This window comes from Narcine bancroftii, chromosome 5 (assembly GCF_036971445.1).
Source record: "Narcine bancroftii isolate sNarBan1 chromosome 5, sNarBan1.hap1, whole genome shotgun sequence".
Classification (NCBI taxonomy): domain Eukaryota; kingdom Metazoa; phylum Chordata; class Chondrichthyes; order Torpediniformes; family Narcinidae; genus Narcine; species Narcine bancroftii.
This window is the reverse complement of record NC_091473.1, coordinates 132,914,026-132,941,875: the sequence shown is the minus strand read 5'-3', so window position 1 is coordinate 132,941,875 and position 27,850 is coordinate 132,914,026. Positions and strand designations below refer to the sequence as shown.

Sequence of the window (27,850 nt, the reverse complement as noted above, 5' to 3'; positions counted from 1 at the left end):
ATCATGGACACACAAAATCTCCTCACTTGTCAGAATGACACATCAGCGATTTCACTTCCTGAGAAGACTGGAGACAGCAAGGCTAATGACCACCATTGTTTGATAGGAGCTCTATAGAGAGCTTCCTGGCCGGCTGCACCATAGTGTGGTACAGTTGCTGCAGAGAAATGAATCGGAGGTAAGAGTGGCAGAGAGGATCACTGGAGTCTCCCTTCCCATGATCTTCATGATCTAATGGGATCATTGCCTGAAAAGAACACAAAATTATTGAGGATTCCTTCCACCCCACACACAGCATCTTTCAGCTGCTCCTATTGGGAAAGAGATACAGGAGTATCAGAACCAGCCCCACCAAGCTGACGAATAGCTTCTTCCCGTGGGCAGTGAGAATGCTGAACGATGAAGGGAACTGCTCACCCTAACCATCTGAAACTCTCATATTCTTAAACAATATTTATTTGTATATATGAATACTTGCCTTGCCTATGTACTGTTTGTATGTGTCTGTGGGTCTTGCACTGAGGACTGGAGAGCACTGTTTTGTGGGGTTGTACTTGTGCAATTAAATGCCAATAAATTTGACTTGAAATCTGCCCTAATATTTCCTGATGTGATTCAGTGGTAAACATGGCACCCTCTTATATATGCCTCTCTCTAAATAACATCCTTATGAAGCATCTTGCTATGTTTAAGCTGCTTGATCAAGGTAATTTGTTTTCAGTGCTCCACAGGGCCGTCTGTGGAAAGTAAATTCATTTCAACTGAGGGCTACCCATCCAGGGGGTGCATAAAATTGAAGGGTAAAATTTTTAAGGTTTGGACTCATTTAAAGGGAATACAACTGGAAGTCTGCTCATTCTTTACACTAGTGTATTGAAAGGCTGGCATAACTGCTGGAGAATCAGTCACCACTTCACTTGTCCTGTTAATGGATGACTAGAGTATAATAATATTAAACAAATGATGCTCATAAAAAGTTAAGCAGGATTTCTCATTATTGCTTGCTGTTGCAAAACAATAAACTTTCTTGATTATCACTGCCCACATATAGTGAGAGAAGAGTTGGGAAGACACGATGGGCTAGGGTTCCATTAGATGCCTGCATTGTCCACACTAGCTGACACCACCATTGCTGGCCTATCCTTCCCATCAGAAACCTACTTGCACAAAAGGTCTTTGAGGCATGAAAATGGCTATGGCTCTGCCACCATTTAAGATCTTGGAGGAAGCAGGTGCAAGAAACACTGAACAAATTAGCATGGAGGGCAATAGAAATGGACCAGATTGCAAAATAAAGATGAATGGAAGGATTTGGAGTTAAAGAGGTACAATCATAATGCAAGAGTCTGGGCCTATTTTGTGGGTGTTGATACTCTTTGATACTTTCCCCAAGTGACCACCTAGCCCTCTTGTACCTAGATATTGAGTGTTGCCAGATTGGCTGGTGAAAGCAAGTGCCATGGCTGAGCATGTTCCAAATCCATGTTCCTTACGAAAGGGTCCAGGGGACTGCAATCAGGTTTGAGTGCCCTGATTACTTTTTCCTCTCCTTAGCTCTTGTGAATGTTGGACAATTGTACTGCTCTGCAATTATACAGCACACAAGGCACTGAGCATGAAGGTTTTCATGAAAATACACACAAATGCTGGAGAAACTCGGCAGGTCAAACAGTGCCTTTACGGAGCAAAGGTGGAGATACATCACCAATGTTTCAGGGTTGAGCTCTTCATCAATATAGTAAAGGTATCTTCACCTTTGCTCCATAAAGACACTGTTTGAGCTGCTGAGTTTCTCCAGCATTTGTGTGTTTTTTCACTTAACCACGGTGTCAACAGAATCCTGTGTTTTACCTATGAAGGATTTCATGGTCATCTTGCCCAGCACCACACCTGGAGGTCCATTTACTGACTGAGCCATCATGAGAGCCATCATCTCCACACAGAAGAATTTTAAACCTAGATCTAAATGCACGTCTCCAGATTTAACCACATTGATATTCTTTTTATCAACATCTTCTATAAACCATTCCTTCCAAAACTCCATGCCGACAGGCTTTAGAGGATTAAATGTAAAGCTTAAAACCTTGTGCTCATCTGATTTACTGCGTATCTGCAATTTTCCTTTTGGTTCTTCAAAGCTCTGCATTCATCCCTCTTTCTTGCTCCTGTCATTCATGTCAGAGTCTTCCATCGAGTCATCCCAACTGGTTAAATATCCTTTCCTCAACCTCACCGTCTCCAGCCTTTCTCCCTGACAGAATTGTCAGTAACCCGCTCCTAATCACTTTTCTTTCACATGATTTATTTTCCTTGAAAATGAAATAAACTAAATTAAGCAAAATTAAACTCACAAACTGGCTTGTGAACAACCCAAAGGTTGACTTGTCCTTTTCTCTCTATGGATATTGCCCTAACCACTTGGCCCCTCCAACTTCTCATTGTTTGTTGGTTCTTCAGTGGATTGCAAGAATAATATTCTTATACGTGTTGATGATGCCTTCTGATGCCAGTGGAAGCATCAGATTGGGCATCTCAACAGCTTACTCTGCCTTGGGTTCCTTATGAAAAGGGCTGATAGAATAGTCTTGGGATCAGTGAGGAATAACACACCCTGTTGCAAATGAAGACAGAATTTCAATGAAATGAAAATTGTTTTGGTCTTTATAGAGTGGCCAAACCATTCTGTTGGATTAGTGCCCAGTCAACGGAGATGAAAATAGCTTTGTGCAGCCTCTGGAACAGGGTGGGGTATCTACAAGGTAAAAGAATCTGCAATCAGACAGAGACGAATGACAAGGAAATAGCTACACCAAAGCTCTGTGGAATGATGAGCAGTGGGATCACTCAACATCTCCTACGGATACTGTGCTTTATTGTCTGAAACAATCCCTCATTGTACAAGTGTTACAGTTATAGGAGAGAATGTGCACATTTAATTTCAATGCCTCGTGCTGTTAAGGTTACACTTCATAGCACAGCCAAGTGAAACAATTGGAGAGATGCCCATTGTGAAACACAAGCTCAATATCATCTCCAGTCATTTCGAAACAACTGAGAGGAACAGCTTATTTGCAGCAAGTAGACTCAGTGGGATTTTTGCTTTTCAGCTCTGAAAAGCAATCTCTCCGCCAACAGTGCTTTTTATTTCTCCAAAATGGATACACAGAACTTGAAATACACACATGCTTGGTCTTTTCTTTCACGTGAAAATTAGAGGAGGGAGAGTCACATAGACAGTGCCCGCAACCTGCCTACTGCCCGTGGGAAACGCCGCCAACCTTTGAGACCGGGAACAAATTCTGCCAATGGCATCGTGGAAACTTGCTGAGAGCTTACATTTTACATTGGGATCTCGTAATCCTCCACACGAATGAAACTGACCTGTCTTTTATTTTATTTGTACGCTCCACTGCATCAATGTCCATTCGGATTTTGTACTTGACATGAGTTGGGAGTTTGTTTGACCACGGATGCAAGTCTGGAAACACAATCCCAGCCCAAAACCTGTTCTCCTCCAGGAGGAAAAGTGCTCGGTGGGTGAGCTGCCCTTCATCTGTGTGGCCTTCAAATTTATCCAGGTTTAAGCACTGCAAATAATCAAAGCATTTACCAGAAATATATGGCTTAGTAAATAGCAGACTAAGAAGATAACAGCTTATGGAGCCTGCAATTACTAGCTCCAGATGTAAACAATAATTTATACTTTAGAAGACGACCAAGCTCCTGAAATCAGCAAGTGTAGAGGTGCAGATAAAAACTTCTCTTGTTGGATTATTGTGCAATGAACAAGGCTCTTAAATGAATCTCAGCAAAAAATACTCCAGAGAGTCTGCATACTTTAACCCTTGCCATTCCATCAGGCTTTCACTGATCAAACACCCAAGACAAAGTGGAACGTCGCTCAAACTTCATCTGAGAGAGAAGGAGAAAGTGGCACAGGGTTCAAACTGGGCAAAAGACTGGGCCCAGGAAAATTATTCTGGCACAACTTGAAGAATTCATGGTGCTTCACCTGAGGAGAGGAGAGTTCCTGAATATCTTAAGAAACAGCTCCGCATTGGCAATGATATGGAATTCTTTTAGACGGATAAGCAAACGTAATTTTATTAGTCCTGGCCCATTCATTCTCCAGGCAGATTCGGCAGTTTAAATACAGAAAGAAAATGAATATTTACAAGTATAGGAAGGTGTAAGAACTTGGTTGTCAAATGTAGTGCATTTGGAGTTGAGTAATGTTTGTTCTATTTCCTTGATGAATTATAAGGAAACACTAATCCTCAATGACTTATCTGCAAAATGCTGATAATGCTTTTAATCCCTCATGTCAGACTGCCAAGAAATCTTTTCTCCTGAGTGGATGGACTCTGAAACAAATGTAGTTGCCCAGGAATGCAGTTAAATCAGAGAGCTGATTCAATCTTTATTCTGAAGAATTCCCAAGGCTGCCTGATAACAGTGAGAAATGTGTTGGCAGTGAGCAGATTAGTGCGACACTGTAACACTAACCCAACCACAGGAAGCTGAAAGCACCGGCTGTAACAAAGATGGAGTGCAACGTCTTCGATTCTCGGCAATTCATTAAATCACCAGCTTCACAGCAAAACAGGTGTTGATTATAGTTATGTTTTCACAAACGCACTGAGGCATGGATGTTCCAAAAGAAGTAATGATTTACTTACAAGGCAGAACAGTTAATCAACATACATGAGGACGACAGGCTGCAGAAGGAATCTGTGTTAAATTTTTACATACCATACACACCAAATTACTCTCCTGTCCAATAGTATCATACTACGCCCAAATATTTGGATACTCTCAATTGTCAACTATGAACTGCAATAGGGAAGGGGGTCACAGCAGCTCCAACGTGCAGTTCGAGATTATCTTTAATGTTTTACATTTTAAATTTAAACATACCTGGCAGGCAGGTTTGCTAGAGTTGTTGTGGAGGGTTTTAAACTCGTTTGGCGGGGGATGGGAAACAGAATGTGAGGGCAGCAGGTCAAAGCTTGATGCTATGTGCTCTGCTTTTGTGAGGCAGGGGACAAAATTTAAATGTAGCCAGTTAGAGAGGTTGAAATGTGTCTGTTACAACACTAGGAGTATTAGGAATAAAGGGGATGAACTTAGAGCATGAATCAGTACATGAACTACGATGTTATGGCTGTTACAGAGGCTTGCCTGGAGAAGGGGCAGGATTGGCTGATGCAGAACTGGGGTTTAGGTGTTATAGAAGGAATAAAATGGGAGGTAAGAGAGGGCAGGGATAGTATCGCGGCTATAGAAAGGGAGGATGCTGCAGAGGGAGTGTCCACAGATTCGGTATGGGTTGAAGTCAAAAATAGGAAGTGAGCAATACTGCAAAAGGACTAGACTATAGGCCCCCAAATAGCCCTCAGGACACCAAGGAGCAGATAAACAGGCAAATTTTGGAATGGTGCAGGAAATACAGGGTTCTAGTTTAACTTCCCTAATATTTACTGACATTTCCTGACTCCAAGAGGGATAGATGGGATGAAATTGTCAGCTGTGTTCAAGGATTACTGACACAGTAAATGGAGCAGCCGGTGAGAGGAGAGACCATATTGGATCTAGTTCTGGGGAATTAACTTGGTCAGGTGGTGGACCTCTCTGTGGGGGAGCATTTTGGCGAGAGTGACCACAACTCCCCTTGCTTTAGCATAAGGGATAAAAGCAGACAAAATGAGAAAGTGTTTAATTGGGGAAGGGCTAATTACAATGGGATGAAACAGGAACTAGCGAGAGTAAATTGGAAACAGGTTCAAGGGTGAAAGCACAGAACTAATGTAGAGGAAGTTTAGGGACCATTTGAGCTGTGTTCATTATAGGTTTGTCCCAGTGGGACAAGGAAAAGATGGTAGGAAAAAGGAACTGTGGTTGATGAAGCAGGTGAGGCGGCTGGCCAAGAGGAAGAAGGAAGCAGACATTAGATATAGGACGCAGGAAACAGGAATCGGGCTCATGAGATGTATATGGTTGCCAGGAAGGAACTTTAAGGGGGGCATGAGAAGGATGACAAGAATGAAGGTGGGGCTATGAAAGGATATAAAGGAGGCAACATGTGCCTGAGGTGGAGGAGGTTCTAAATTAATACTTTGCTTCAATGTTCACAAGACTAAAGGACCTTGATCAGGATGAGGTCAGAATACAACAGGCTTGTGCACTAGACAATGTGGAGATTAAGGAATAGGAAGTGTTGGTTTTTCGTAAAACATCAAGATGGATAAGTCCCGGGGATGGACGTGATGGGAAGGGAGGGAAGAGATAACTGGGGAAGTAGCTATGATCTTTGAGTTCTCTTTGGCAGCAGGGGAAGTGCCGGAGGATTGGAGAATGGCAAATGTGGTCCCCTTGTTTAAAAGAGGTAATAGGGAGAATCCTGAGAATGATAGACTGGTGTCTTACTTCAGTGGTGTGGAAACTATTGGAGAGGATTCTTAAGGATAGGATCTATGAACATTTGGAGAAGTCCAGTCTACTCAAGGATACTCAGCATAGCCTTGTAAAGGGAAGATTGTGCCTCAAGAACCTAACTGAGTTTTTTGAGGAGTAACAAAAGAAATTGATGATGTGGTCTACATAGATTTTAGTAAGGCATTTGACAAGATCCCCCACGAGAGAATGGTTCAGAAAATCATGAGCCATGAGATCCATGGAACCTTGGCTGTGTGGATAAAAAGGTGGCTTGCAGATAGAAAGCAGAGAGTAGTAGTGGAAGGAAATTATTCTGCCTGGAGATTGGTGACTAGTGGAGTTCCACAAGGATCTGTTCTGGGTCTCCTGCTCTTTGTGATTTTTATAAATGACCTGGATGAAGAGGTGGATGGATGGTTCAGTAAGTTTGCGGATGATACAAAGAATGGAGGCGTTGTGAATGGAGATGAAGGTTGTCAAAGTTTACAAGTGGATATAGACAGGATGCAGAGTTGGGCAGAGAAGTGGCAGATGGAGTTCAACCTGGATAAATGTGAGATGATGCATTTTGGAAGGATAAACTCCAAAGGCTGAGTACAAGGTTAACAGTCAGTTACTTAAGAGTGTGGATGAACAGAGAGACCTTGGAGTCCAAATCCATACATCCCTCAAGGTCGCTGCACAGGATGATAGGATAGTTAAGAAGGCCTATGGGATGTTGGGCTTCATTAATAGGGGGACTGAGTTCAGGAGTAGAGAGATCATGTTGTAACTCTACAAATCTCTGGTGAGAACACACTTGAGTATTGTGTTCCATTCTGGTCAGTTCTGAGATTTACCGGGATGTTGGCTGGATTGGGAAACAAATCTTCTGAGCCAAGGTTAGCAGAGCTGGGAGTTTTCTCTTTGGAGCATAGAAGGATGAGTGGAAACTTAATAGGGGACCACAAGATTCTGAGAGGCATAGATTGCGTGGACAGCTAGCACCTTTTTCCCAGCAAACACCAGAGGACATCTCTACAAAGTGAAAGGAGGGAAGTTTAGGGGAGATATCAGGGATAAGTTATGTTTTTTATAAAAAATGCAGAGAATTGTGGATGCCTGGTATATCTTGCCAGGAAAGGTGGTGGAGGCTGAAACATTTGGGGAATTTAAGAGACTATTAGACAGGCACATGGATGGAAGTTAAATGGAGAATTATGGGGTAGGGAGGGTTTTGTACTTATTTTTAAGGAATATATTGGTCGGGACAACATTGAGGGCCGAAGGGCTTGTACCGTGCTTAGTGTTTGATATAGCACGATAACAGGCCCTTCCAGCCCTTGAGCCTGTGCCATCAAATATCCCAATTAAACTTCAAGCCCTGGAATTTTTTTTTAAAAGAGGGGAGGAAGCCGGAGCACCCAGAGGAAATCCACAGAGACACAGGGAGAATCTAAAAACTCCTTACCAACAGCGCCAGTTTTGAGCCTGTGCCACTGGCACCACAATAACATTGCGCTGATCACTACACTAACCGTCATTGTAAAAATGCCAAGATTCTTCATGGGTGATAGTTTTAAGGTGAGGGGGGACAGCTTAAAGGAGATGTGTGAGGCAAGTTTTTTTTTAAAACTGAGTGGTTGGTGCATGGAACACAATGCTTGGGGAAGTGGTGGCAGTAGCTGTGATGGTCAAGTTTAAGAGGCATTTAGATGTGGATGGAATGGAGAGAAGTGCATCACGTTTAGGCAGATGGGATTAGTTTAATGTGACAGCATAATCAGCAGAAATATTGTGGGTTGAAGGGGCAGGTGTCCTGTGCTGTTCAATGTTCTACAAGAGATAAGCAGATAAAAGGCCACGTGGCTGAGGAGATATTTGGTTAGAGATTAGTATCTTAAAGGTGGAGAAAGGGATAGAGTGTCATTGGAGTTTGGAGATGGAAGTACAAAGCTTGGGGTCTGGACAAGGCATGGCACCACTGGTGAGGCAATGGATGTAGTCGACTGTTCTCAGAGAGAAGAAGACCATTATGGAGCTTCAAGAAATGACTGAGGTTGGAAGGTGTGTCGCCAAGGAACAGAAGAATGAGATTTTAAAAACTGTGTGTATGGTCCATTGTGAATATGTGGCAGGTGGGTAGAAAATAAGTGTCAAATCGGAGTTTTTTGAGGTGGGGGCGGGTGGTTTCCAGCTGATGCATGGGGGACACCAGAATCTTGAAATTCCACATCAACACTGTGACAAATGTCTGAGACAACACCACTGGAGCACACTGATCACAAAGGCTGCAGTTCACATAGCCCAACCACTCCCCAAAAATTAGAAACAGAGAAATAAATACTGGTCTGAAAAGGAATGGAGTAATTTAAAAAAAAATACATTCACAAAGAGGTTACTACATATATTAATTTAATTTGTAATTTTAATTTTGGCATATAGCACAGTAACAGGCCCTTTAGGCCTACAAGCCCTTGCCGCCTAATTTCACCTGATTGACTTACAACCCTGGTTCGTTTTGAACAGTGGGAGGAAACTGGAGCCCCTGCGGAAGATCCCATGCAGACACAGGGAGAACAAGCGGGGGATTCGAGCCCTTGTCCCGAGGGATGGCTCTGTAACAGTGTTGCACTAATTGCTACACTAACCAGGAGCTGTCTTAGGATGGTTAATCTCTACAATACAATCCCCACCCAATGCATGCTTTCAGTTTCTTACCTCCATATAGTGATTGTACGTGATGAAGAGCTGGTTGGTTATATTATAAACATTCTGCCAGTTGAAGTATGGCACCTCATCTGCATTGCCGTCCAATGGGCTGTTGTTGAGGAAGTTTATGATATAATTGACTGTCAAGTCCACGTCTTCCAGTTGCCTGTTTATGAAATATGACACTGTGGGATTTTTTATGGAATCCTGTGGGAAATTAAAGGCAAGGAATGAAGTGGGAATAAAAAACATTAGGGATAAAATACATTGCATTACAGGTTAGCTTCAAACACTCCCGGGCCTGACAGTTAGGGGAGTGCATGGGAACTTAAATTACTTTTGAAAGGATATAGAAAACGCCCTGTACATGCACTTCTTTACTGGACATCAGGAGAATGAATATAGTTATTAAAGGACAGAAAACTGAAACCCAACAATAATGTGCTTTAGTTGCAAGATCAACAAATCACCCCCTTCTGCAAGACTCGCACCCACCAGGTTCAGGAACAGCTGCCTCCCCTCCACCATCAGACTTCTCAATGACAAACTCAATCAGACACTCAAATAAAGATTCTAATATTTGCATTTTTCCCCCTCTCTGCATTGCACAGTTTGTATACATTTCTTTATTTGTTTACATGTGTACAGTTTTTTTTGCATTACTTCTGCCTTGCCCACAGGAAAAAGAACCTCAGGGTTGTATGTAATGTCATTGTATGTATTCTGATAATAAATATGAAATCTAATATAAAATCAGTTTGCACAGTGAACTCTCCCAAGACACCTCAGAGTGAATATGTGAAGTAATCCCATCGGGATCAGTTTTCTACAGTAGCACATTGTCTCCTGGAAGTGGATTAAAGTCCTAAAGTTGCCCACGTTCATATCATATATCATTCCACATAGTTAAACTTCTACGTGTCAATCCTCAGGAATGCAGATGCTCCATTGAGAAGGAGCTCAGCACCACTGGCATTTTACAAATCTTGCATTCCTGAGTAGGCAATTAATTCTTGGATCAAACTCTGGTCAGTTTAAAATTATTACTTGACTCAATGAAGGCTCGCATTGCGCACACACACCGAGAGAGGCAAAAATCTCCCAGCTCAGAGAAGACAATGAAAGAAGAAAAATGCTAAAAATTTTCTGTTGTCTGCTGTTATCTCCAAAGACAAACTGAACATCCCGATAAACATGGCCACAAAAGTTAATGAGTTGAGAGATAACTGCTAGGCAGTTGGCAAAACATTTTGTTCTCCTGCTCTTGTAGCACTTACCCGTATTATTTTCATTTGTACACTGCTTTGGAAGAAGTTCCAAAGCTGAGACTTCACCTCCTCCCAGATCTTTCCAATCTGCTTAAGTCTGTGCAGTTCCTCAAAAGTGGCGTTGGCCTATGAAGAAAATTCCACCAATACGTATCAGTGGGTGCTCTATTTAAATATTATGTGGTCACGTGTCTGCAAGAGTGGCCTGGAAATAAAATACTTTAAATTATGCAGGTTTTCCATTTACAAGAGCTGTTAATCCAGTGATTAAAGATAAAAGTGGTTTGAGCGATCGTGTGAAAAAATGGAGAAGGTGAAATAAATTCATGGAAACAGAAATAGAAGTTTTTCAGTGAAACCAAGGCACAATCCATTAACTTCTAACACTTTGAAAGTGATTGGACTGGTTGGGAGTCTTACTTTTAAACTTAATCTCACACTGACTGTTTAAGGAGATCCCGAGTGCTGGCTTGAAACCAGTGACTAGAGATTATGTTCTCTTTCCCGCATCTCCCCGCCTAAACAAGAACGACAGATTTTCAAAGTTTGTGTAGCATGAAAAAAGAAGCATCATCACTCTTCAAAACACAAAGCAGGAAAATTTTTAAATTAAAAATTCTTCTGACAAATATTCATCAGCCTATCTGAAAGTATTGTACAGCCACCTTGACCAAGAGAAGCTGATGAGTTCCCCTTTCAAGTTCTCTCGACAAGCAAAAATCAACTTGTGTTTAACAAAGTGAGGCTGACGGCAGCTAAATGGCTGTTGGGGGCAAAGTAAGTCTTAGGTTTTGTCTTGGTCTTTCCAACCCCCACTGCACTGCAAATCCAGGTTAATCCACTACATCTGATTTATATTCTACTTTATCAAAGTTAGCACCATCACTGATGGAACCAAACACAAGTAAATAGAAACACTCTCCTCCAATGACAGGAAGGTTGTTTTTGAGCTACACAGTAACACGAGCCCATGCCACCCAAATACACAAATTAACCTACAAACTATATACGTTTTTGGTGGGTGGGAGGGAACTCGAAGGAAACTCATGCAGTCATGGGGAGAATGTGCAAACTCCTTACGGACAGCGCCGTATTCGAACCTGTATCACTGGCGCTGTAACAGCGTTGTGCTAACTGGCACACTAATGGATGCCCAAGGTGCTTATCTTTATTTTTGTTCCCATGTTTGTTTCTATTTTATGGATAAGTTTATGTTTTGTAAGTTATGATTTACACAACTTTAACATGGACTCAAAAAGAACTCAATAAAATCATTTAAAAAAAATGAATGAATAAAACACATTTTAACATGGATTAGAAAAATCCATGAATATAAAATTAGTCATTTTCAGGTCCCAGGAGTCTGGTCATAATACTTATGGTTTAATATGCCATTAAAAATCAAGCTCTAGCTCATTTAATAAAACCTAGCTATTTAAAGAGATTTTCACAGTGAAAATAACACCTTAAAAAGTTGGAAGCCCACAGCAATCCTATACATTTAAAAAATTTTCACATTTAAAGAACCTCCAGCAGGATCAAGTGTGGAAGAGCAGGCGTCGTTGACCACAGTTTGTGGATTTTGCCATTTCTCCAGGAGTGACCGTGGCTTTTCGGTTTTGTCATTGCATCACTGGAAAAGCCGGCCCAGTATGTTACGGGGAATTTTTCTTCACCCATTTCTAGGTACAGGGTAGGATTTCACAAATGTAATAGTGTGTGGAGCAGTTTTATTTAGACTCAGACTACAAAATCAATTGAATGAGAGAGGACGTCATCTAGTTTGGCCTCAGGAATAGGACAGGTGCTGTCACTACAAAGGGATTATATCAAAGGCCACCTCTCTCACCCAGTGGGAAATAGAAGAACACATATGCAGGCAAAAGCAACAGAGCTGTGGGTGACTTTAACTTCCTAAGTACAGGAAAAATCCTTGCTGTCGGGCACCTATGGGGATTGGTAGATGCTGGATAAATGAATTTTCCAGCTGGTTGAGATGGCGTGCTGTGTGATCGGTGAACTAACCACTAAGGGATGCCAATTTTAAACTTTCATATTTTTTACCTATTTATTTCCCACGATTTTGTTTTTTTCCAGTTGATTGAAGCTGGCAGCTGCTTGAATTCCAGATAACAGATTTTACTATATTAACTAGGACTCCCTTTATCCCAGGGGATAAATGGGGCAAAATTTGTCAGGTACATCCAGGATGGTTCCTGAAACAACATGCAGATCGTCCAACTGGGGAATGGGCCATACTCAACCTGGGACTGGAGAATAACCTGACCAGATGATCGATGGGAACAATGATGTTTATTCCATAAGTTTGAAAATGTGAATAGATAAGCCTGGTCCTTGGAGTAAAGTGCTAAATTGGGGGAAAGCTATTTCCACAAAAATCAGCTGAGTGGGTTGGGAGCAGGCTGTTGGGGCAAATCCACATCTGACACGTGGGAGTTGGACTTCTAGTGGGTTGAAGACATTCAAAGGTTCCGGGTTCAAGTCCTGGAGGAATCATTAATTTTATGGGTGACACGGTGAGCGAAGCACTTAGCGCAATGCTGTTACAGCTCCAGCGACCGGGATTCAAATCCAGTGCCCTCTGTCAGGAATTTGTGCATTCTCCCTTTGTGCCCGTAGGTTTCCTCCCACCCTTCAAAACATGCCGGGTTGTAAATGAATTGGGTGTAATTGGACAGCATGGGTTTGAGAGCTGAAATGGCCTGCTACCGTGCTGCACGCATGTCCAACTGCAGATGTTGGAATCTTGAGACAAAGAGGAGCTGGAAGGTACTCAGCAGATCAGACTGATGGTGAGAAATGGACCATCAATGTTTTATAGCAGGAGCCTTTTATAAGTCCAGGGAAAGTGGCAGAAGCAGATAAAATACAATGACATTTAAGAGACCTTTAGACAGACACACTGCAGGAGATAGAGGGATATGGACCATGTGCAAGCAGATAGGATTAGTTGGACAAATATCATGTCAGTGCAGACATTGTGGCTGAAGGAGCTTTTCCTGTGCTGTACTGTTTTATATTGTGTGTTCTGTGTTCTACGTTATGTGAATTGCTCACATTTTGATTAAACTATCCTAAGAAAAAAAATCAGATGAACTCACATTTCTCATCAGCTGTTGTGTGGCAGGAGAATCTGGGGAAAACAGAACCTTGCCCATTAATAGAGGCTTCAGCACTCTCCAGACGATCTTGGTTGCAGGGTTGGACTCCATGTTCTGATTAAGCGCATTACAGAATGGAGCTAAAGAAAACATAATTGGACATTAGTCATTCAACAATCATAGACTACGATATATCCTAATGAAAAGGACCACAATGAAACAAAATCATCCCAAAACATATTCACAATACTTGATTGACACGTGCTTTCAGCGCTATCGACCGTTAAGTTACAGTATGTAGATGCTGCTTACAAGGCTGTCATTGAGCACCCACCCTTGAGAGTGGTTGTGGTGGAGAACATAGGAACATAGGAAGTAGGAACAGGAGTAGGCCAAAAATGGCCCATCGAGTCTGCTCCGCCATTCAATACGATCATGGCTGTTCTAATTTATGACCTAACTTCACCTACCTGCCTTCTCCCCATATCCCCTAATTCCTCTATCATGTAAAAATTTATCTAACCAAATTTTAAATATGTTTAATGAGGCAGCCTCAACCACTTCCCTGGTTAGAGAATTCCAAACATTCACTACTCTCTATTTTTCCTCATCTCTGTCCTAAATCTACTCCCCCGAATCTTGAGATTGTGTCCTCTCGTTTTAGTTTCCCCAGCCAGCTCAAAAAACCTTCCTACATTTATCCTATCCATACCCTTCATAATCCTATATGTTTCTATAAGATCTCCTCTCATTCTTCTGAACTCGAGCGAATACAATCCTAGACGATTTAATCTTTCATCATAAGTCAACCCCTTCATCCCAGGGATCAACCTAGTAAACCTCCTCTGGACCATCTCCAAAGCCAGTATATCCTTCCTCAAATATGGAGACCAGAACTGGACACAGTACTCCAGGTGCGGTCTCACCAGTACCTTATACAGTTGCAACATGACCTCCCTACTCCTGAATTCAATCCTAGACGATTTAATCTTTCATCATAGTGCTTTGATGTGATATTCCAGGATTTATCCCAGTGAGGGATGATGAAGAAACAAGTTCAGAATTGGAGTGCTACTTGGAATGCAATCTGTAAGTGATGTTGCTCCCATACGTGTGCTTCCCCTATTTTCTCAATGGTTCATGGATTGGAAAGGAGCAATTGAAGTAACCTCAGTGAGTATCTGCAGTGCATGCTATGGCAGCATGCTGAAGCATTAGGATCCTCTGTATGTAATTACTGATACCAGACTCACATTTCTTCAATAACTCAGAAAAGTGGCTCTTCATCAGATTTGATACCCAATTGAAAATCTTTTAAGCTATTGAACTGGAGAAGAAGGGGTGAGCCATGGGAATCACCTTCAAACTCAGACCCGAGTCCACTCCAAGCCTACACTTCCAAAAGAGGGTCACTGAATGAAACCAGATAAACCCAGCTGCTGATACCCTTTCTCCCTGCTAGGAGCATATCGTCCCATCAACTCCCATACAAAGTCTGTCAAACCAGATATGTTTACTGAACATTTGAGTCTGTTATGCACAACCTTGTACTCAATGTCACCAAAACCAAGGAGTTGATTGTTGACTGCAGGAAGGGAAAACTAGAGGTATACGATCCGGTGATCATTGGGGAATCAGCGGTGGAGATGGTGAACAAATTTAAGGTCTTAAGAATCACTATGTTAGAGGATCTTTCCTGGACCCAACGGACAAATGACATCATGAAGAAACCACGTCAGCACCACTACTTTCTCAGGATTTTGTGGAGGTTTGGCATAACATTATAAACCCTGGAAATTTTCTACAGATGTGTGGTGGAAAGTGTGGCACGGGGAACACCAATACCCACCCTTGAGTGTAAAGCCCTGCAAAAGGTAATGGACACAGCCCAGGACAAGAAAGGCAAAACCCTCCCCACCATCTAGAATATCTATGGGGGATGCTGCCATAGGAGATCAGCAGCAAGGATCCACACCACACAGTACACGTTCTGTTTTCGCTGCTACCACCAGCAAGGAGGACTAGGTGCCACAAGACACACACCACCAGGTTCAGGAACAGCTGCTCCAACAGACCCCTCAACAACAAACTCAATCAGGGACTTGTTTAAGGAGACTTACTTTTGCACTACCTTGATTTTTTCTCTCTCTCTATATTTCCACGGGTAGTGAGAATGCTAACTGACCAAATGAACAGCTCATGTGAACCATCTGAGACTCTCATATTCCTGGAACAGTATTTTTTTTTCTATAGATGAATTCTAGACCTGCATGTGTATTATTTGTCTGTATGTGCGTTATGTCTGGCTATGTGTCTGCGTGTTTTGCACCGAGCACCAGAGAACGCTGTTTTGTTGGGTTGTACTTGTATAATCAGATGACAATAAACTTGACTTGTGTTGCATTAGTCTTTTTTAAATGTATTTGTTTATTTACATGTGTACATTGAGGTTTTCTTGCACTGCCAATAAGTGGTAGTTTCACATGAAAGATGTCAGAGGCTACCCATCTCTTACAAGAACATCAGTAGCTATATTTTCTCTTATTTACAATTTCCCCATTGAGGTCATAGATAACGCAGATGTTTTTGTCCATTTTGGGAAAATAATGAGGTAGAACTGCCAAAGTTGCACTTGTTGGGCATGTTTATTTTTGGTAAAATCAGTACGGGTTTGGTCAAAAGGGACAATTCAGTTATCTCATTATACCTAATTGTCTTTAAGAAGGTGGTCGTGATCTGCCTCTCAAACCATGACATTCCTGCGGATCATGATTCTCCGATTGTGCCATTGAACCAAGAGTTCCAGGGTTTAGACTTTGTAATGATGAAGTCAGGATAATAGAGGCAAGCTGCAAGTGGTCTTGTTTCCATATGATGTGGCCCTCGAACCTTTTGGTGATAGAAAGTGCGGACATGGGAGATACTGTCCCAGGTTTAGCCTGGGCAATCACTAATTGTACACATTACAGCTACAGTGCATGTAAATACACATTTTAGGGTGGCACGGTTGGTGGAGCGGTTAGCACAACACCTTTACAGCGCCAGAGATCGGGACTGGAGTTCAACTCCCGCTCTGTCTGTAAGGAGTTTGTAGGTTCTCCAAGAGTCTGCATGGGCTTTCCCCGGGGCTCCAGTTACTGTTCAAAACGTACCAGGGGTATAGGTTAATTGGGTGTAAATTGGGCAGCACGGACTCGTGGGCCGAAATGGCCTGTACATCTAAATTTAAATTTAAAAATTTAAGCCCTTAGAAGATGTAATGCTTTGTGGAAAACACTTACTTGTTCCATAATCATAGGTATACTTAGATTCCTTTGTGTTGTTAATTCCCAGAAAAGCCTTGTAATTGTTATCTTCATACCAGTTAAAAGAGAAAACCCTGGAGCCTCCTTTCTCAGGATACCCACAGATTAAATTTGATAACAGGTCCGTCAGCTGACTGAATGAAGCAGGACCATCTTCAGTAAATAGTGGGTAAACAACCTGAAGTAGATCCCGTACACTCTGCCTTGCAGTGAACTGTGTGGAAAAGTATATGATTACTCCCATCAACTTCACACAAGGCTTGTTTAAACAAATAAAGCAATGAGAAGAGAAACTTGTGAATCGTGGAATCCTACCAGATTAAAGCGGCCTCAAGAGGAAATGAGAGCTATTTTTGGGGAGTCACTTCATGTTGAAGTTAGAAGATTTACTAGCTCATTTTTAGCTAGAAACATTGGATGATTTATCTCCATAGAGATAATATTTGGAAGTGGTTCTAATGGCAACAATATAGTGTTCAAATGGTACTTATAATTGGAAGGCAAGTACAACTAAGGTAAAAGTGAGCATTCTGGATGGTACCTGAAGACCATGCAATGGGAGCCCTGTGTAAACAAAAGACCACCTCATAAACTACCCAAAATGTGCTGGAGAAACTCAGCAGGTCACACAATATCTATAGGGACAATATCCTGGGCCCTACTTCAAGCCTAACCTACTGAGTTTCAGACTTTCCTGCTTAACTTATGAACTATCCTTCCATTCATTCACTCCTTCAGGCTCATCTGGAGAAGAGTCTGTAATTTCCACAATGGCCTCATACCCACCTCAGAACCCACAAAACTGGAGTGGCAGTAAACCATCCTCAATCCCAAAGAACTGCAAAAGGTGATATAAGGATAAATAAAGGGAAAGTTTGGGCGGCATGGTTAGTGTGGCGCAGTTGGCATTGGGCAGCACGGTTGGCATAGTGGTTAGCGCAACACCTTTATGCCACCAGCGATCGGGAATGTGGTTCAAATCCCACACTGTCTGTAAGGAGTTTGTACTTTCTCCCTGTGTCTGTGTGGGTTTTACCCGGGGGCTCCGGTTTCCTTCCACCTCGAAGCATACGAGGTTGTAGGTTAATTGGGTGTCAATTGAGCAGCATGGGCTTGTGGGTCAAAATGGTCATTGTATGTCTAAATTTTTTTTAAATTACAGGGCCAGCGACTCAGGTTCAAATCTGGCGCTATTTGTAAGGAGTTTAAAAGTTTTCCCCGTCCCCGGGTGCTCCATTTTCAAAACATGTGGGGTTAGAATATAGAACACTACAGCACAGTACAGGCCCTTCAGCCCTCGATGTTGCGCCGACTCACATATTCCTTAAAAAATGTACTAAACCCTCCCTACCCCATAACCCTTTATTTTTCTTCCATGTGCCTGTCTAAGAGTCTTTTAAATGCATCCTAATGTTTCAGCCTCCACCATCATCCCTGGCAAGGTATTCCAGGCACCCACAACTCTCTGCTTAAAACACTTCCCTCCCTTCACTTTGTACAGAAGCCCCCTCGTGTTTGCTATTCCTGCCCTGGAAAACAGGTGCTGCCCTTTTAGGAACAGTGGTTGGATGGGGCAGAATACTTTATTCCGACCTTGAACATATGCATTTCAATGCCTTACCTCTTCTAAGACTGATGATGCATCATTTAAAATTTTTATCCAAAAACGTAAATTTATTCCATCAGAATGTTGGCTTAGCAGTCTTGGAAGCTGAAAGGAAAATAGAGCTTGTTTTGGATATTTTTATTCTTACATCAGAAATCGAGCTCTACCTCAAACACAAGGTTGATTTGGCTTGATTTAGTATCATCCCATTTTGGTATTCCTCCTTAAATACCTCCAATTCTCTCCAAATCTAATCACCTCAGGATTGCACCCTTACTTCAACCAGTCAGGTCTTCAGTCATCCACATTGCAAGGTCTGGATTTTCAGCCCCTGTCCATCCCAAACCCTCTCACATCTATCCTGCTTGCTCCTCCATAATGATATGCATTAAATCCCTCCTAGCATCCTGTCTGTATCATTTAAGGAAGGATATTCTGGCATTGGAGAGGGTTCAGAGAAGATTTACAAGAATGATTCCTGGAATGAAGGGGTTAGCATATGAAGAACATTTGACACTTCTTGGACTGAACTCCTTGAATGTTGGAAGGCCTGGACAGAGTAGATGTGGCAAAATTGTTTCCCATGGTAGATGAGTCAAGGACAAGAGGGCACAACTTCAGAATTTAAGTGGCGTCCATTTAAAACGGAGATGTGGAGGAAGTTAGTTAGCCAGAGAGTGGTGAACATCTGGAATTTGCTACCACAAGCAGCTGTGGAGGGCATCATTGGATGTATTTAAGGCAGAGATTGATAGGTATCGGAATAGTCAGGGTATCAAAGGTAATGGGGAGAAGGCAGGGGTGTGGGGCTGAGTGGGGGAATGGATCAGCTCATGATGGAATGACGCCCCAGTCACAACAGGCTGGATGGCCTAAGTCTGCTCCAATATCTTGTGATCTTACACTCAAAAGCACAGAGGGTGGTGGGGGTTTGGAACCAGTTGCCAGAAGCCGGGGTAGACTTGGATGCAGGTACATGGGTAGGACAAATTCAGAGGGATGTGGGCCAAACACAGGCAAATGGGGCAAGCTTAGGTGGACAACTTGTGGATAAATTGTGCCGAGGGCCATTTTCCTTGCTGTAAAACTCTTATACAGTAAAATCCCTATTATCCAGTTCTCATTCAACCAGAACTCAAACAACCGGCAAAAAATGTCGAGGAAATAAATACATTTTAAAATATTAAAAGTTTTAAATAAAAGTTTAAAATTGTAAAAGTGAATGTTCTCCGAAGCAACACACAATCCCTTAGCGAAGATGGGAGTAAACGTTCAGCCACTGAGTGCCCTGGTCCTGCCCCACCCACAGCAGCTGTTTGAATAAAGTTGTGTTTGAAGAAAATGGCAGTGCCCAGGATGAGGATCCGGCCAATGTCACTTGCCACTGGAGTGATTCTCCCAAAGTGTCTCCCGATCCCTGCCTAATAAGAGTATTTATTTTTATTAGTACATTATTAAGTGTGTTGGTAAAGCTTTATCTGTAAAAGAGGAAGGGGGGAGGCTAATTATGACGGTGGCATGGTTAGGGTAGTGAGTAGTGCAATACTGTTATAGCACCAGAAACTGGGCTTCAAATTTAAAGGAAGATGCGCCGAGGGCCTGACCGGGACTCTGGCATCGAGGTGAGTCGGGTTATGCCAAGGGCCTGACCAGGACCTTGGTGTGGAGGTGAGTCCGGTTGCGCCAAGGGCCTGACCACAACACTAGCGTGGAGGGGAGTCCGGTTGCATCGAGGGTCTGACTGGGAAATTGGTGTGGAGGGGAGTCCAGTTGCATTGAGGGCCTGACTGGGACACTGGCGCGGAGGGAAATCAGGTTGCTCCGAGGGCCTAACCGGGATACTGGCATAAAGAGGAGTGCGGTTGCATCGAGAGCTTGACTGGGACACTGGCATAGAGGGAAGTGCAGTTGCATCAAGGGCCTGACTGGGACACTGGCATAGAGGGGAATGTGGTTGCATCGAGGGCCTGACTGGGACACTGGCGCGGAGAGGAGCCAGGTTGCGCCGAGGGCCTGACCAGGATCAGAGTGAGGGGAAGCGTTAATTATGTCCGCAGTACGGTTGGTGAAATGTTGAACAGTTCCAGCAGCCGGGGTTCAAATTTAAATTTTGCTAGTTACGGGAATTAGCTGAATAAAATGAACTTCGCATAATTAAAGACAACAATACTGATTTTTTTTCAAATTACATTTTGCACTGACTTTTGTCTTTTAAGCGGTGAATTCTTAATGTAGGTGTACTAATTAGTCAAAGAGTGAGTCTCAGTCAACCAGAAAATTTGCATATCCGACACTCGCAATCCCCGTAGGTGACAGATAATGGCAATTTCACTGTATCTCTATAATGCAAGTATGAAACCAGACAATAAATAGTTGTGATGAATACATTTATCAGTAAATAACTGCAGATACTTTCCATAATTTTTAGCAATAATAAGCAAGCAGAATGATGAACCTACTGCTTGGAAGAGTTTAAAGAAATCCACACTTGCGTAAAGTGCGTCCTCGACCCTCTGGAGCCGTTGCTGAGAGAGGACACACATTCCGTTCAGAACTGTACGCAAACCTCGCCGACTTGAGAAGATGACGAAACGGTCAAGGAGGGCCTGGCTGCATGCTATTTCCTTGAGGGATAGATCCGGAACTCCGTAGGCAAACTGGGACAAAGGAAAAGGAGAGCTGTTACTTTGAGCATTCCCAAGCACTTCACAGCATCAATTAACATGCAACAGTAAAATCCCCGTTATCCGGAATTCAAGAAACTGGCAACCTCAAGCAACCAGCAAAAAAGAAATGCAGAAAATAAATATGTAAAAAATTACAAGTTTAAAATCAACACCCCCACCGGTCAGTTTGCCAATCCACGCAACACATAATCTCAAGCAACCAGAAAATTCACTTATTTGGCATCTACCAATCCCTATAGGCGCTGGATTCTGGGGGTTTATTGTATTTGCATGACTGCTTTCCTGGGTAAACAAAAGTACATCTTCTGGGAATGAAAGAAAATAAAGTCTTCTGAACAATTCAAAATTTTGCAGTTTTTGCTTGTCGTGGCCCAAATGCATTTGTATAAATGGTTTCTGGATTTACAATCTGTGTGGGGAAAAATGGAAGCTAATCAATGCTGCCCTGGATGGCCCGCCCTCTATTCAAAATTATTTTTAAATTAAACGTACAGCACTGCAACAGGCCATTTCACCCCACGAGTCCATGTCGCCAAATTACACCTCATTAACCTAAACCGCCAGTATGTTTTTGAAGGGTGGAAGGAAACCGGAGACCCGGAGAAAACCCACGCAGACACAGGGAGAGCATACAAACTCCTTACAGACAACGCTGGATTTGAGCCCGGGTCTGGTCCTGATTGCTGGCACTGTAAAGGCATTGCAGTAGCCGGTACGCCAATCGTCTCTCTCAGAAAAACCTGACTTATCCATAATGATGCTGTGTACCCTGTGTTATGTGCCCTGATTTAAATATTCTCACCCTTTCCTGAATCCTGCCATCCCCATCCTCCCTCAAGCCCTTCCTCTCACAACCTCTGTCACCCTGTTAAACCAACAACGCTCCTGCATCCTGAATGTCCCCTTGTTCTTGCATTTATCGTGTTTCTATCTGGCAATATCCCCCCATTGACCAGATCAGCTCCAGAAATCACTTTCTTTATCCACTCTGCCTCCCTTTTACTATATCATCCACTCCATAAAATGAACATCTTCCTCAGGTTTTTGGACCTCTCTTAATATATATTGATTTGGCAGTTATCATTTTTCCAATCTGATTTTGTTGGGCATCTGGTGACTTTTACCACAGAATATTATGGCAATCTCCTGTGTGAAAATTAATTCAAGCATCTTTGCAAGCATCTGCTGGAGAGACTTGGAGGCCATAACAGAAATATGATATTGTAGCTAGCTACTACAGGCTATGGCCCTGTGGAGCCTACAGCACAGGAGAGGTTATAGCTGTACGTAGGTTAGCTCAGAACACACTGTTCCTAGAAAGAATGACACGAACCCCACTTGAGTGGAGTTAACACTGAGCTTTACTGGGCTCACAGCCTGCTTTTATTCTCAAGATGAGGGGTGTCAAAGCCCCTCAGCACTGATTAGTGCATTTGCAATCTGCTTTCCTTGATAGGCCAGTTAGGCTCCTTTAGTTGTGGCCAACTGGAGGGCAGCGCTGCGGGCCTCGTGCAACCTGCTGGATTGTCGCGTTCGTCCTTCATTTTGTAAGGCATACGATCACCCCCTCCCCCGCCCCCCTCCCACCCAGAACCAGCAATCGGAATGCTGTTATTCTTGAGAAGTCAGCCTCTTTTGCAGGGGTTGGGGGAAGGTCAATGGTAAAAGTCTCCTCTTGATCTCTGAGGTCAATTATACAAGTTGAACCATTGTGCCAGATGACGCCGTATGGCCCCTCATAGGGTCTCTGCAATGGGGGTCTGTGCTCTCCAAAAACGTGTGAAGTTCTGAAAATCTCTGGGGACTAAAGTGTGCTGCTGGCCATGAGCTTTAGGTGGTAAAGGGACCAGGGTTTCCAACTGCTCACAGAGGCGTGCTAGGGCTAACCTGGAATGGGTTCTTCGATTTCCCTGTTAGTGGCCAAGAATTTGCCCAGGATGTCTAATGGTGCCCCGTGCACCATTTCAGCAGATGAAACTTCCAAATGCTCTTCCAGCGGGGTTTGGATGCCTAAGAGGACCCAGGCTAATTCATCAACCCAGAGCCCAGTGAATCAGGCCAACAGGGCTGCTTTTAGGCTGCCTGTGGAACCTTTCTACTAGCCCGTTCGCCTGGGGATGGTAGGCTGTAGTGTATTGTAGCTGTGTCCCAAGTCCTGTTGCTAGGGCCGCCCAAAGACTGGAGGTGAATTGGGCTCCACGGTCTGAGGCAAGGTGCTCAGGGACCCTGAAATGTGCCACCCAAGTGTTGAGGAATTCCCTGGCACATGTTTTAGTCGATATTTCATTTAGGGGAATGGCTTCCGGCCATCTGGTTGACCTGTCTACCATAGTGAGTAAGGAACGAGCGTCTTGGGAGATGAGTAAGGAGCCCATTATATCAATGTGAACGTGGCTAATCCTGCACCATGGAGGTTCAAATGTTTGGAGTGGGCTTTAATGTGTGTCTGGACTTTCAAAGTTTGGCACTGTGTGTGCATGTTCTGGCCCAATTAGTAACCTGTTTAATAGGCCGTGCCAGACGTAATGGTTGGCCACCATTTTGACCATTGTCTTGATGGTCTAAATTGTGCTTGGATTTGAATATCTGCCATATCCATGTTCTGGGGATAATGGGATGGGGCTTACCAGTCGAGGTGTTGCAGAGTAAAGTTGTATTCCCGTACCAAAGGGAACGTCCTCGATACGGAGGCCGGTGACAGCCATTCTGTAGGCTGAAACATCAGGATTGGAGTATTGTGCCTCAGCCAAGACCTTGTAATCAATGCCTGGAGTGGACAGCTAATATATTTGGATGTGAGAGACAGTGCATCTGCCACGACATTTACCTTGCCAGCAATATGTTCAATGTCCGTGGTAAGTTCTGAGATGTAAGAAAGGCGACGCTGTTGTCTGGCCGATCAAGGGTCTGAGACCTTCCTGAAAGCATAAGTTACTGGTCTGTGGTCAGTAAACACTTTGAATTTCCTTCCTTCCAGGAAGTAACAAAAATATCTTGTGGCCAGGTACAGCGCCAACAGTTTTCTGTCAAACACGCAGCATTTTAGTTCAGGTGGCCGTAGGTGTTTACTGAAGAAGGCTAGAGGTCTCCATTGTCCATCAATTAATTGTTCCAATACTCCTCCAACTGCTATATTGGGGGCATCAACCGTGAGGGCTGTAGCTGCCTCTGACTGTGGGTGTGACAGGAGTGTGGCGTTTGCTAAAGCATTCGTAGCCTTTTGGAAAGCCTCTGAGGCTTCTGAATTCCATTTGAGATCATTTTGTGTACCTGACATTAGAGAGAAAAGGAGCCATATGATGTGGGCTGCTGTCCATATGCCAGTGAATTCCTCAAGGCCCTAACGTTTGTAGGCTGTGGGAAAAATGTAATGGCCTGTACCTTCTCGGGTAGTGTGGCTGTCAGTGCGGTGGCCCATGCAGTTGATTACCTCTTTTCCAAACTTGCATTTAGCTGGATTAATAGTTAGTCCATTCTCACTCCGTCTATTGATCAGTGGTCTTATATGAGTGGCTTGTTCAGCCCATTTGCGGCTGCCAATTAGGATGTCATCTAAGTAGACGAAAATGAAGTTGTGGTCCTGGACCACAGTGCCCATTAATCGTTGGAATCTTTGGGCTGCATTTTTCAGTCCAAAAGGCATCCTTAAAAATTCAAATAAGCCAAATTGGGTGAAAAGGGCTGTTTTTGCAATGTCCTCTGGGTGGACTGGGATTTGGTGGTAGCCTCCAATTAAATCTATCTTGGAGAAGATCCATGCCCCTTGTAGATGTGCGGTGAAGTCCTGAATCTGCGGCGCAGGGTAGAGGTCAGGCATTGTGGCCTTGTTGAGGCATCTGCAATCCCCGCATGGCCTACACCCTCCTGTAGCTTTATGGACCACGTGGGCTGTTAGAGTGGCATACAATGCCCAGCTCCTCCATTTTATGGAACTCCTCCTTCGCAAGGCTGAGTTTTTCTGGGAGGAGGCGGTGTGCTCTGGAATGAAGGAGCGGACCAGTAGTAAGAATATGGTGTCCTACCCCATGCTTGACCTTGAATGACATAAATAATGGAATCGTAATGGTGGGAAATTCAGTTATGATTCACATAAACTCACTGTCAGTCAGCATCACCGAATGCAGGTGGGTTCCTTCCCCTTTAGTTCGAGGGTCTGAAATGTTGTGGCATGCACTAATCTACAGCCTTTAACGTCCACTAGCAGTGAGTTGGCTTTTAGGAAGTCTGCTCGGGTAAAGGTCCATTTAAAATGGCTGTTCTCAAAGCAGAAGGGATAGTTTGTATGTCAGAATTGTTGGTGGCCTTTAGTTGCTGGGCTTTTGTGCCATTGTAGACATCAGTTATGTTCGGGGGGAGCTCACTGATTTCCGCTCATGTCCACTAAGAAACGGTGGCCGGATAGGGAGTCTTGGACATGGAGGCTGTTAAGGTGGCTGGTCGACACAGCCATTAATGATGGCCAACTTTTGGCGCTTCTGCAGAATGTGCAGGAGGAGAGACATCGATGGACTTCTGCACCACACCGCTGATGATAATGACAGTATCACTCACTGGAGGTGTCCATTGAACCCATGGCTGGTTTGTCGACGGTTGGGCCTTTGCAGTCGTTGCCTGCCCATGTGCTGCAGTGCTGAGGCAGCTTGGTACATGATGGGCGTGGACATCTCATGGAGCGTGAAGACAGTTTCCCTCTCGGCTAGCAGGGAGTCTGCTTTCTCCGGTACCTTTCATGGGTCACTGAACTTGTCTCCCTGGACCATCATCCGGACATTTTGTGGCAGCCTTTCCAAGAACAGTTCCCTGAAAAGCGAGCAGGAGGCATGGCCATCACATAGGATGAGCATATCCCATTAGGTCAGATGGGGCCCTGTCTCCCAAACCATCCATATGCAGCAGATGGGCTATGCGCTTACGCTCAGGCAGCCCGAAGGTGCGGGTTAAAACCTCTCAGATGGCGTTGTATTCGCCCTGCTGTGGCGGCTTATCAAGAAACCTGTGGCTTGGTTGAGGGCGCCCACCATGTGGTAGTAATGGGTGTTATCAAAGGTGATCTTCCTCAGGGCGAAATGTGCCTCGATTTGGGTCCAGAGTGCCAATGGGGTCACCACTGTAGCTGGCTGCTCCAAGCTTTGGCCCTGCAGAGTCTACAGTGCAGGAGAGGTTTTAGCTGTACGCAGGTTAGCTCGGAAAGAACTCACTGTTCCCAGAAAGAATGACACAAACCCCAGATGAGTGTAGTTAACACTGAGCTTTAGTGACCTCCTGTGTAAGACTTCTATGCAAAAACCGATGCTCAAAGGAGACCTTTTTAATGCCTTGTATCATAACTCCCCGAGGACAATGTGAGTGCAGCAGGAAGTGCTTGACATATAGGCAGGTGCCTATGTCCACCAGATAAACTAATGCCATGACAGAACTCAGATTTGTTTGCCTGCATCTGGAGTATGCCGTCAAAAGAGCCAGCTGAGTCTAACAAGGACCTCAGTGCTAAGATTGTACGTTTGGAAGATTATGCTGTCATTGGGTCATTTATTCTGCCTGTAGACTATGAAGATTTTGTGGAGGAAACATTAGACCTTCTGACAGTCAAGATTGAAGGCAAAGCTGATCTGGATGGAGGTCAGGATGTTCTCTTCAAAGTCAGAGTTGCTATAGAAGAGGTTTTCAAAGTGTTCCTTTAGCAAGTGTAGACTGCTTCCCTGACTTTGCATTCTTGGCCCTAGATGAGGCATTGGGTCTTGGTAATGTTGAAGAACCTGCACGTTTTGGCTATCAGTGCATTACTGAACCTTCTGTCATCTCTCCACCCAACACCTGCTACTGAGGCTGCACGTTTTCCTGTTGAATCAGGTATGAGCAAGGCTGTTTCTTTTCTCTGCAGGAACAGTGGTGTTTCTAGTCCAGAAATATTTTACATTTTCCGTCAATAGATTCTTCATGCCATGGTCTTTGTTGGGCGCTATCGGTAGCCCAATAATGATGCAGACAGATGACGGAGGAGAATGATAGGCTTTATTAAGCAAGAGACTGTTGGCCCAGGTCTAGGCTAAGAAAATGAGCAGGAAGAAGAGGGGATTCGACCTTCATGGCCAGGGATCATATGGGAAGGATCAAGGGAGGAGCTAAGGTAGGGGGACCCCCAGAGGGCAGGCCTGCCAATGCATACATCCATATCACTACAGTCTTTAACATCCAAATTGCCACAAGCCCTTTGGGAGATTGGGATAAGGATGATTCTGGGTTGAGCAAGGGTGGATGTGCAGGTATAAGGAAGCCAGAATCAAGTTTATTGCCATGAACGTGTCACAAAATTTGTTGTTTTGCAGCAGCATTATGCATTGCAGGTGCAAAATTGCTATAAAATTATAATTCTGTAAATTCAATTTTTAAAAATAAATAATTAGTGCAAAAGAGAAAAAAAAACTGACATGGTGTCTTCAGGTTCATTGTCCAGCCAGAAATCTGATGGCAGAAGGGAAAGAAGCTATTTTTGTAACATTGGGAGTGCATCTTCAGGCTTCTGTACCTCCCTCCTGATGGTAGCAGTGAGAAAAGGGCAGTGAAGGTCCTTAATGATAGAGGCTGCTTTCTTGAGACACCGTCTCTTAAAATTGTCCTCAGTGGAGTGAAGACTAACGCCCATGATGGCACTGGCCAAGTTCACAACTCTCCTATCCTATGCATTGGCATGTCCAGATGGTGACTCAACCAGTCAGAATGCTAGAAATGTAGAGAG

General features: G+C 43.7%; 1 protein-coding gene across 2 annotated transcripts in view; it reads right to left on the bottom strand.

Annotated features, from left to right (window-relative positions):
* The window catches only part of abca4b (ATP-binding cassette, sub-family A (ABC1), member 4b), a 177,857-nt gene that overhangs the window by 111,837 nt on the left and 38,170 nt on the right, over positions 1 to 27,850 (bottom strand). For both annotated transcript variants that reach the window (XM_069939095.1, XM_069939094.1), the window contains 7 exons: positions 20,887 to 21,084; positions 18,443 to 18,532; positions 16,798 to 17,035; positions 13,517 to 13,656; positions 10,404 to 10,520; positions 9,136 to 9,333; positions 3,382 to 3,587 (listed from right to left, as the gene is read on the bottom strand). In XM_069939095.1, coding sequence (XP_069795196.1) covers positions 3,382 to 3,587; positions 9,136 to 9,333; positions 10,404 to 10,520; positions 13,517 to 13,656; positions 16,798 to 17,035; positions 18,443 to 18,532; positions 20,887 to 21,084 — 1,187 coding nt within the window. The remainder of the gene's footprint in view (positions 1 to 3,381; positions 3,588 to 9,135; positions 9,334 to 10,403; positions 10,521 to 13,516; positions 13,657 to 16,797; positions 17,036 to 18,442; positions 18,533 to 20,886; positions 21,085 to 27,850) is intronic.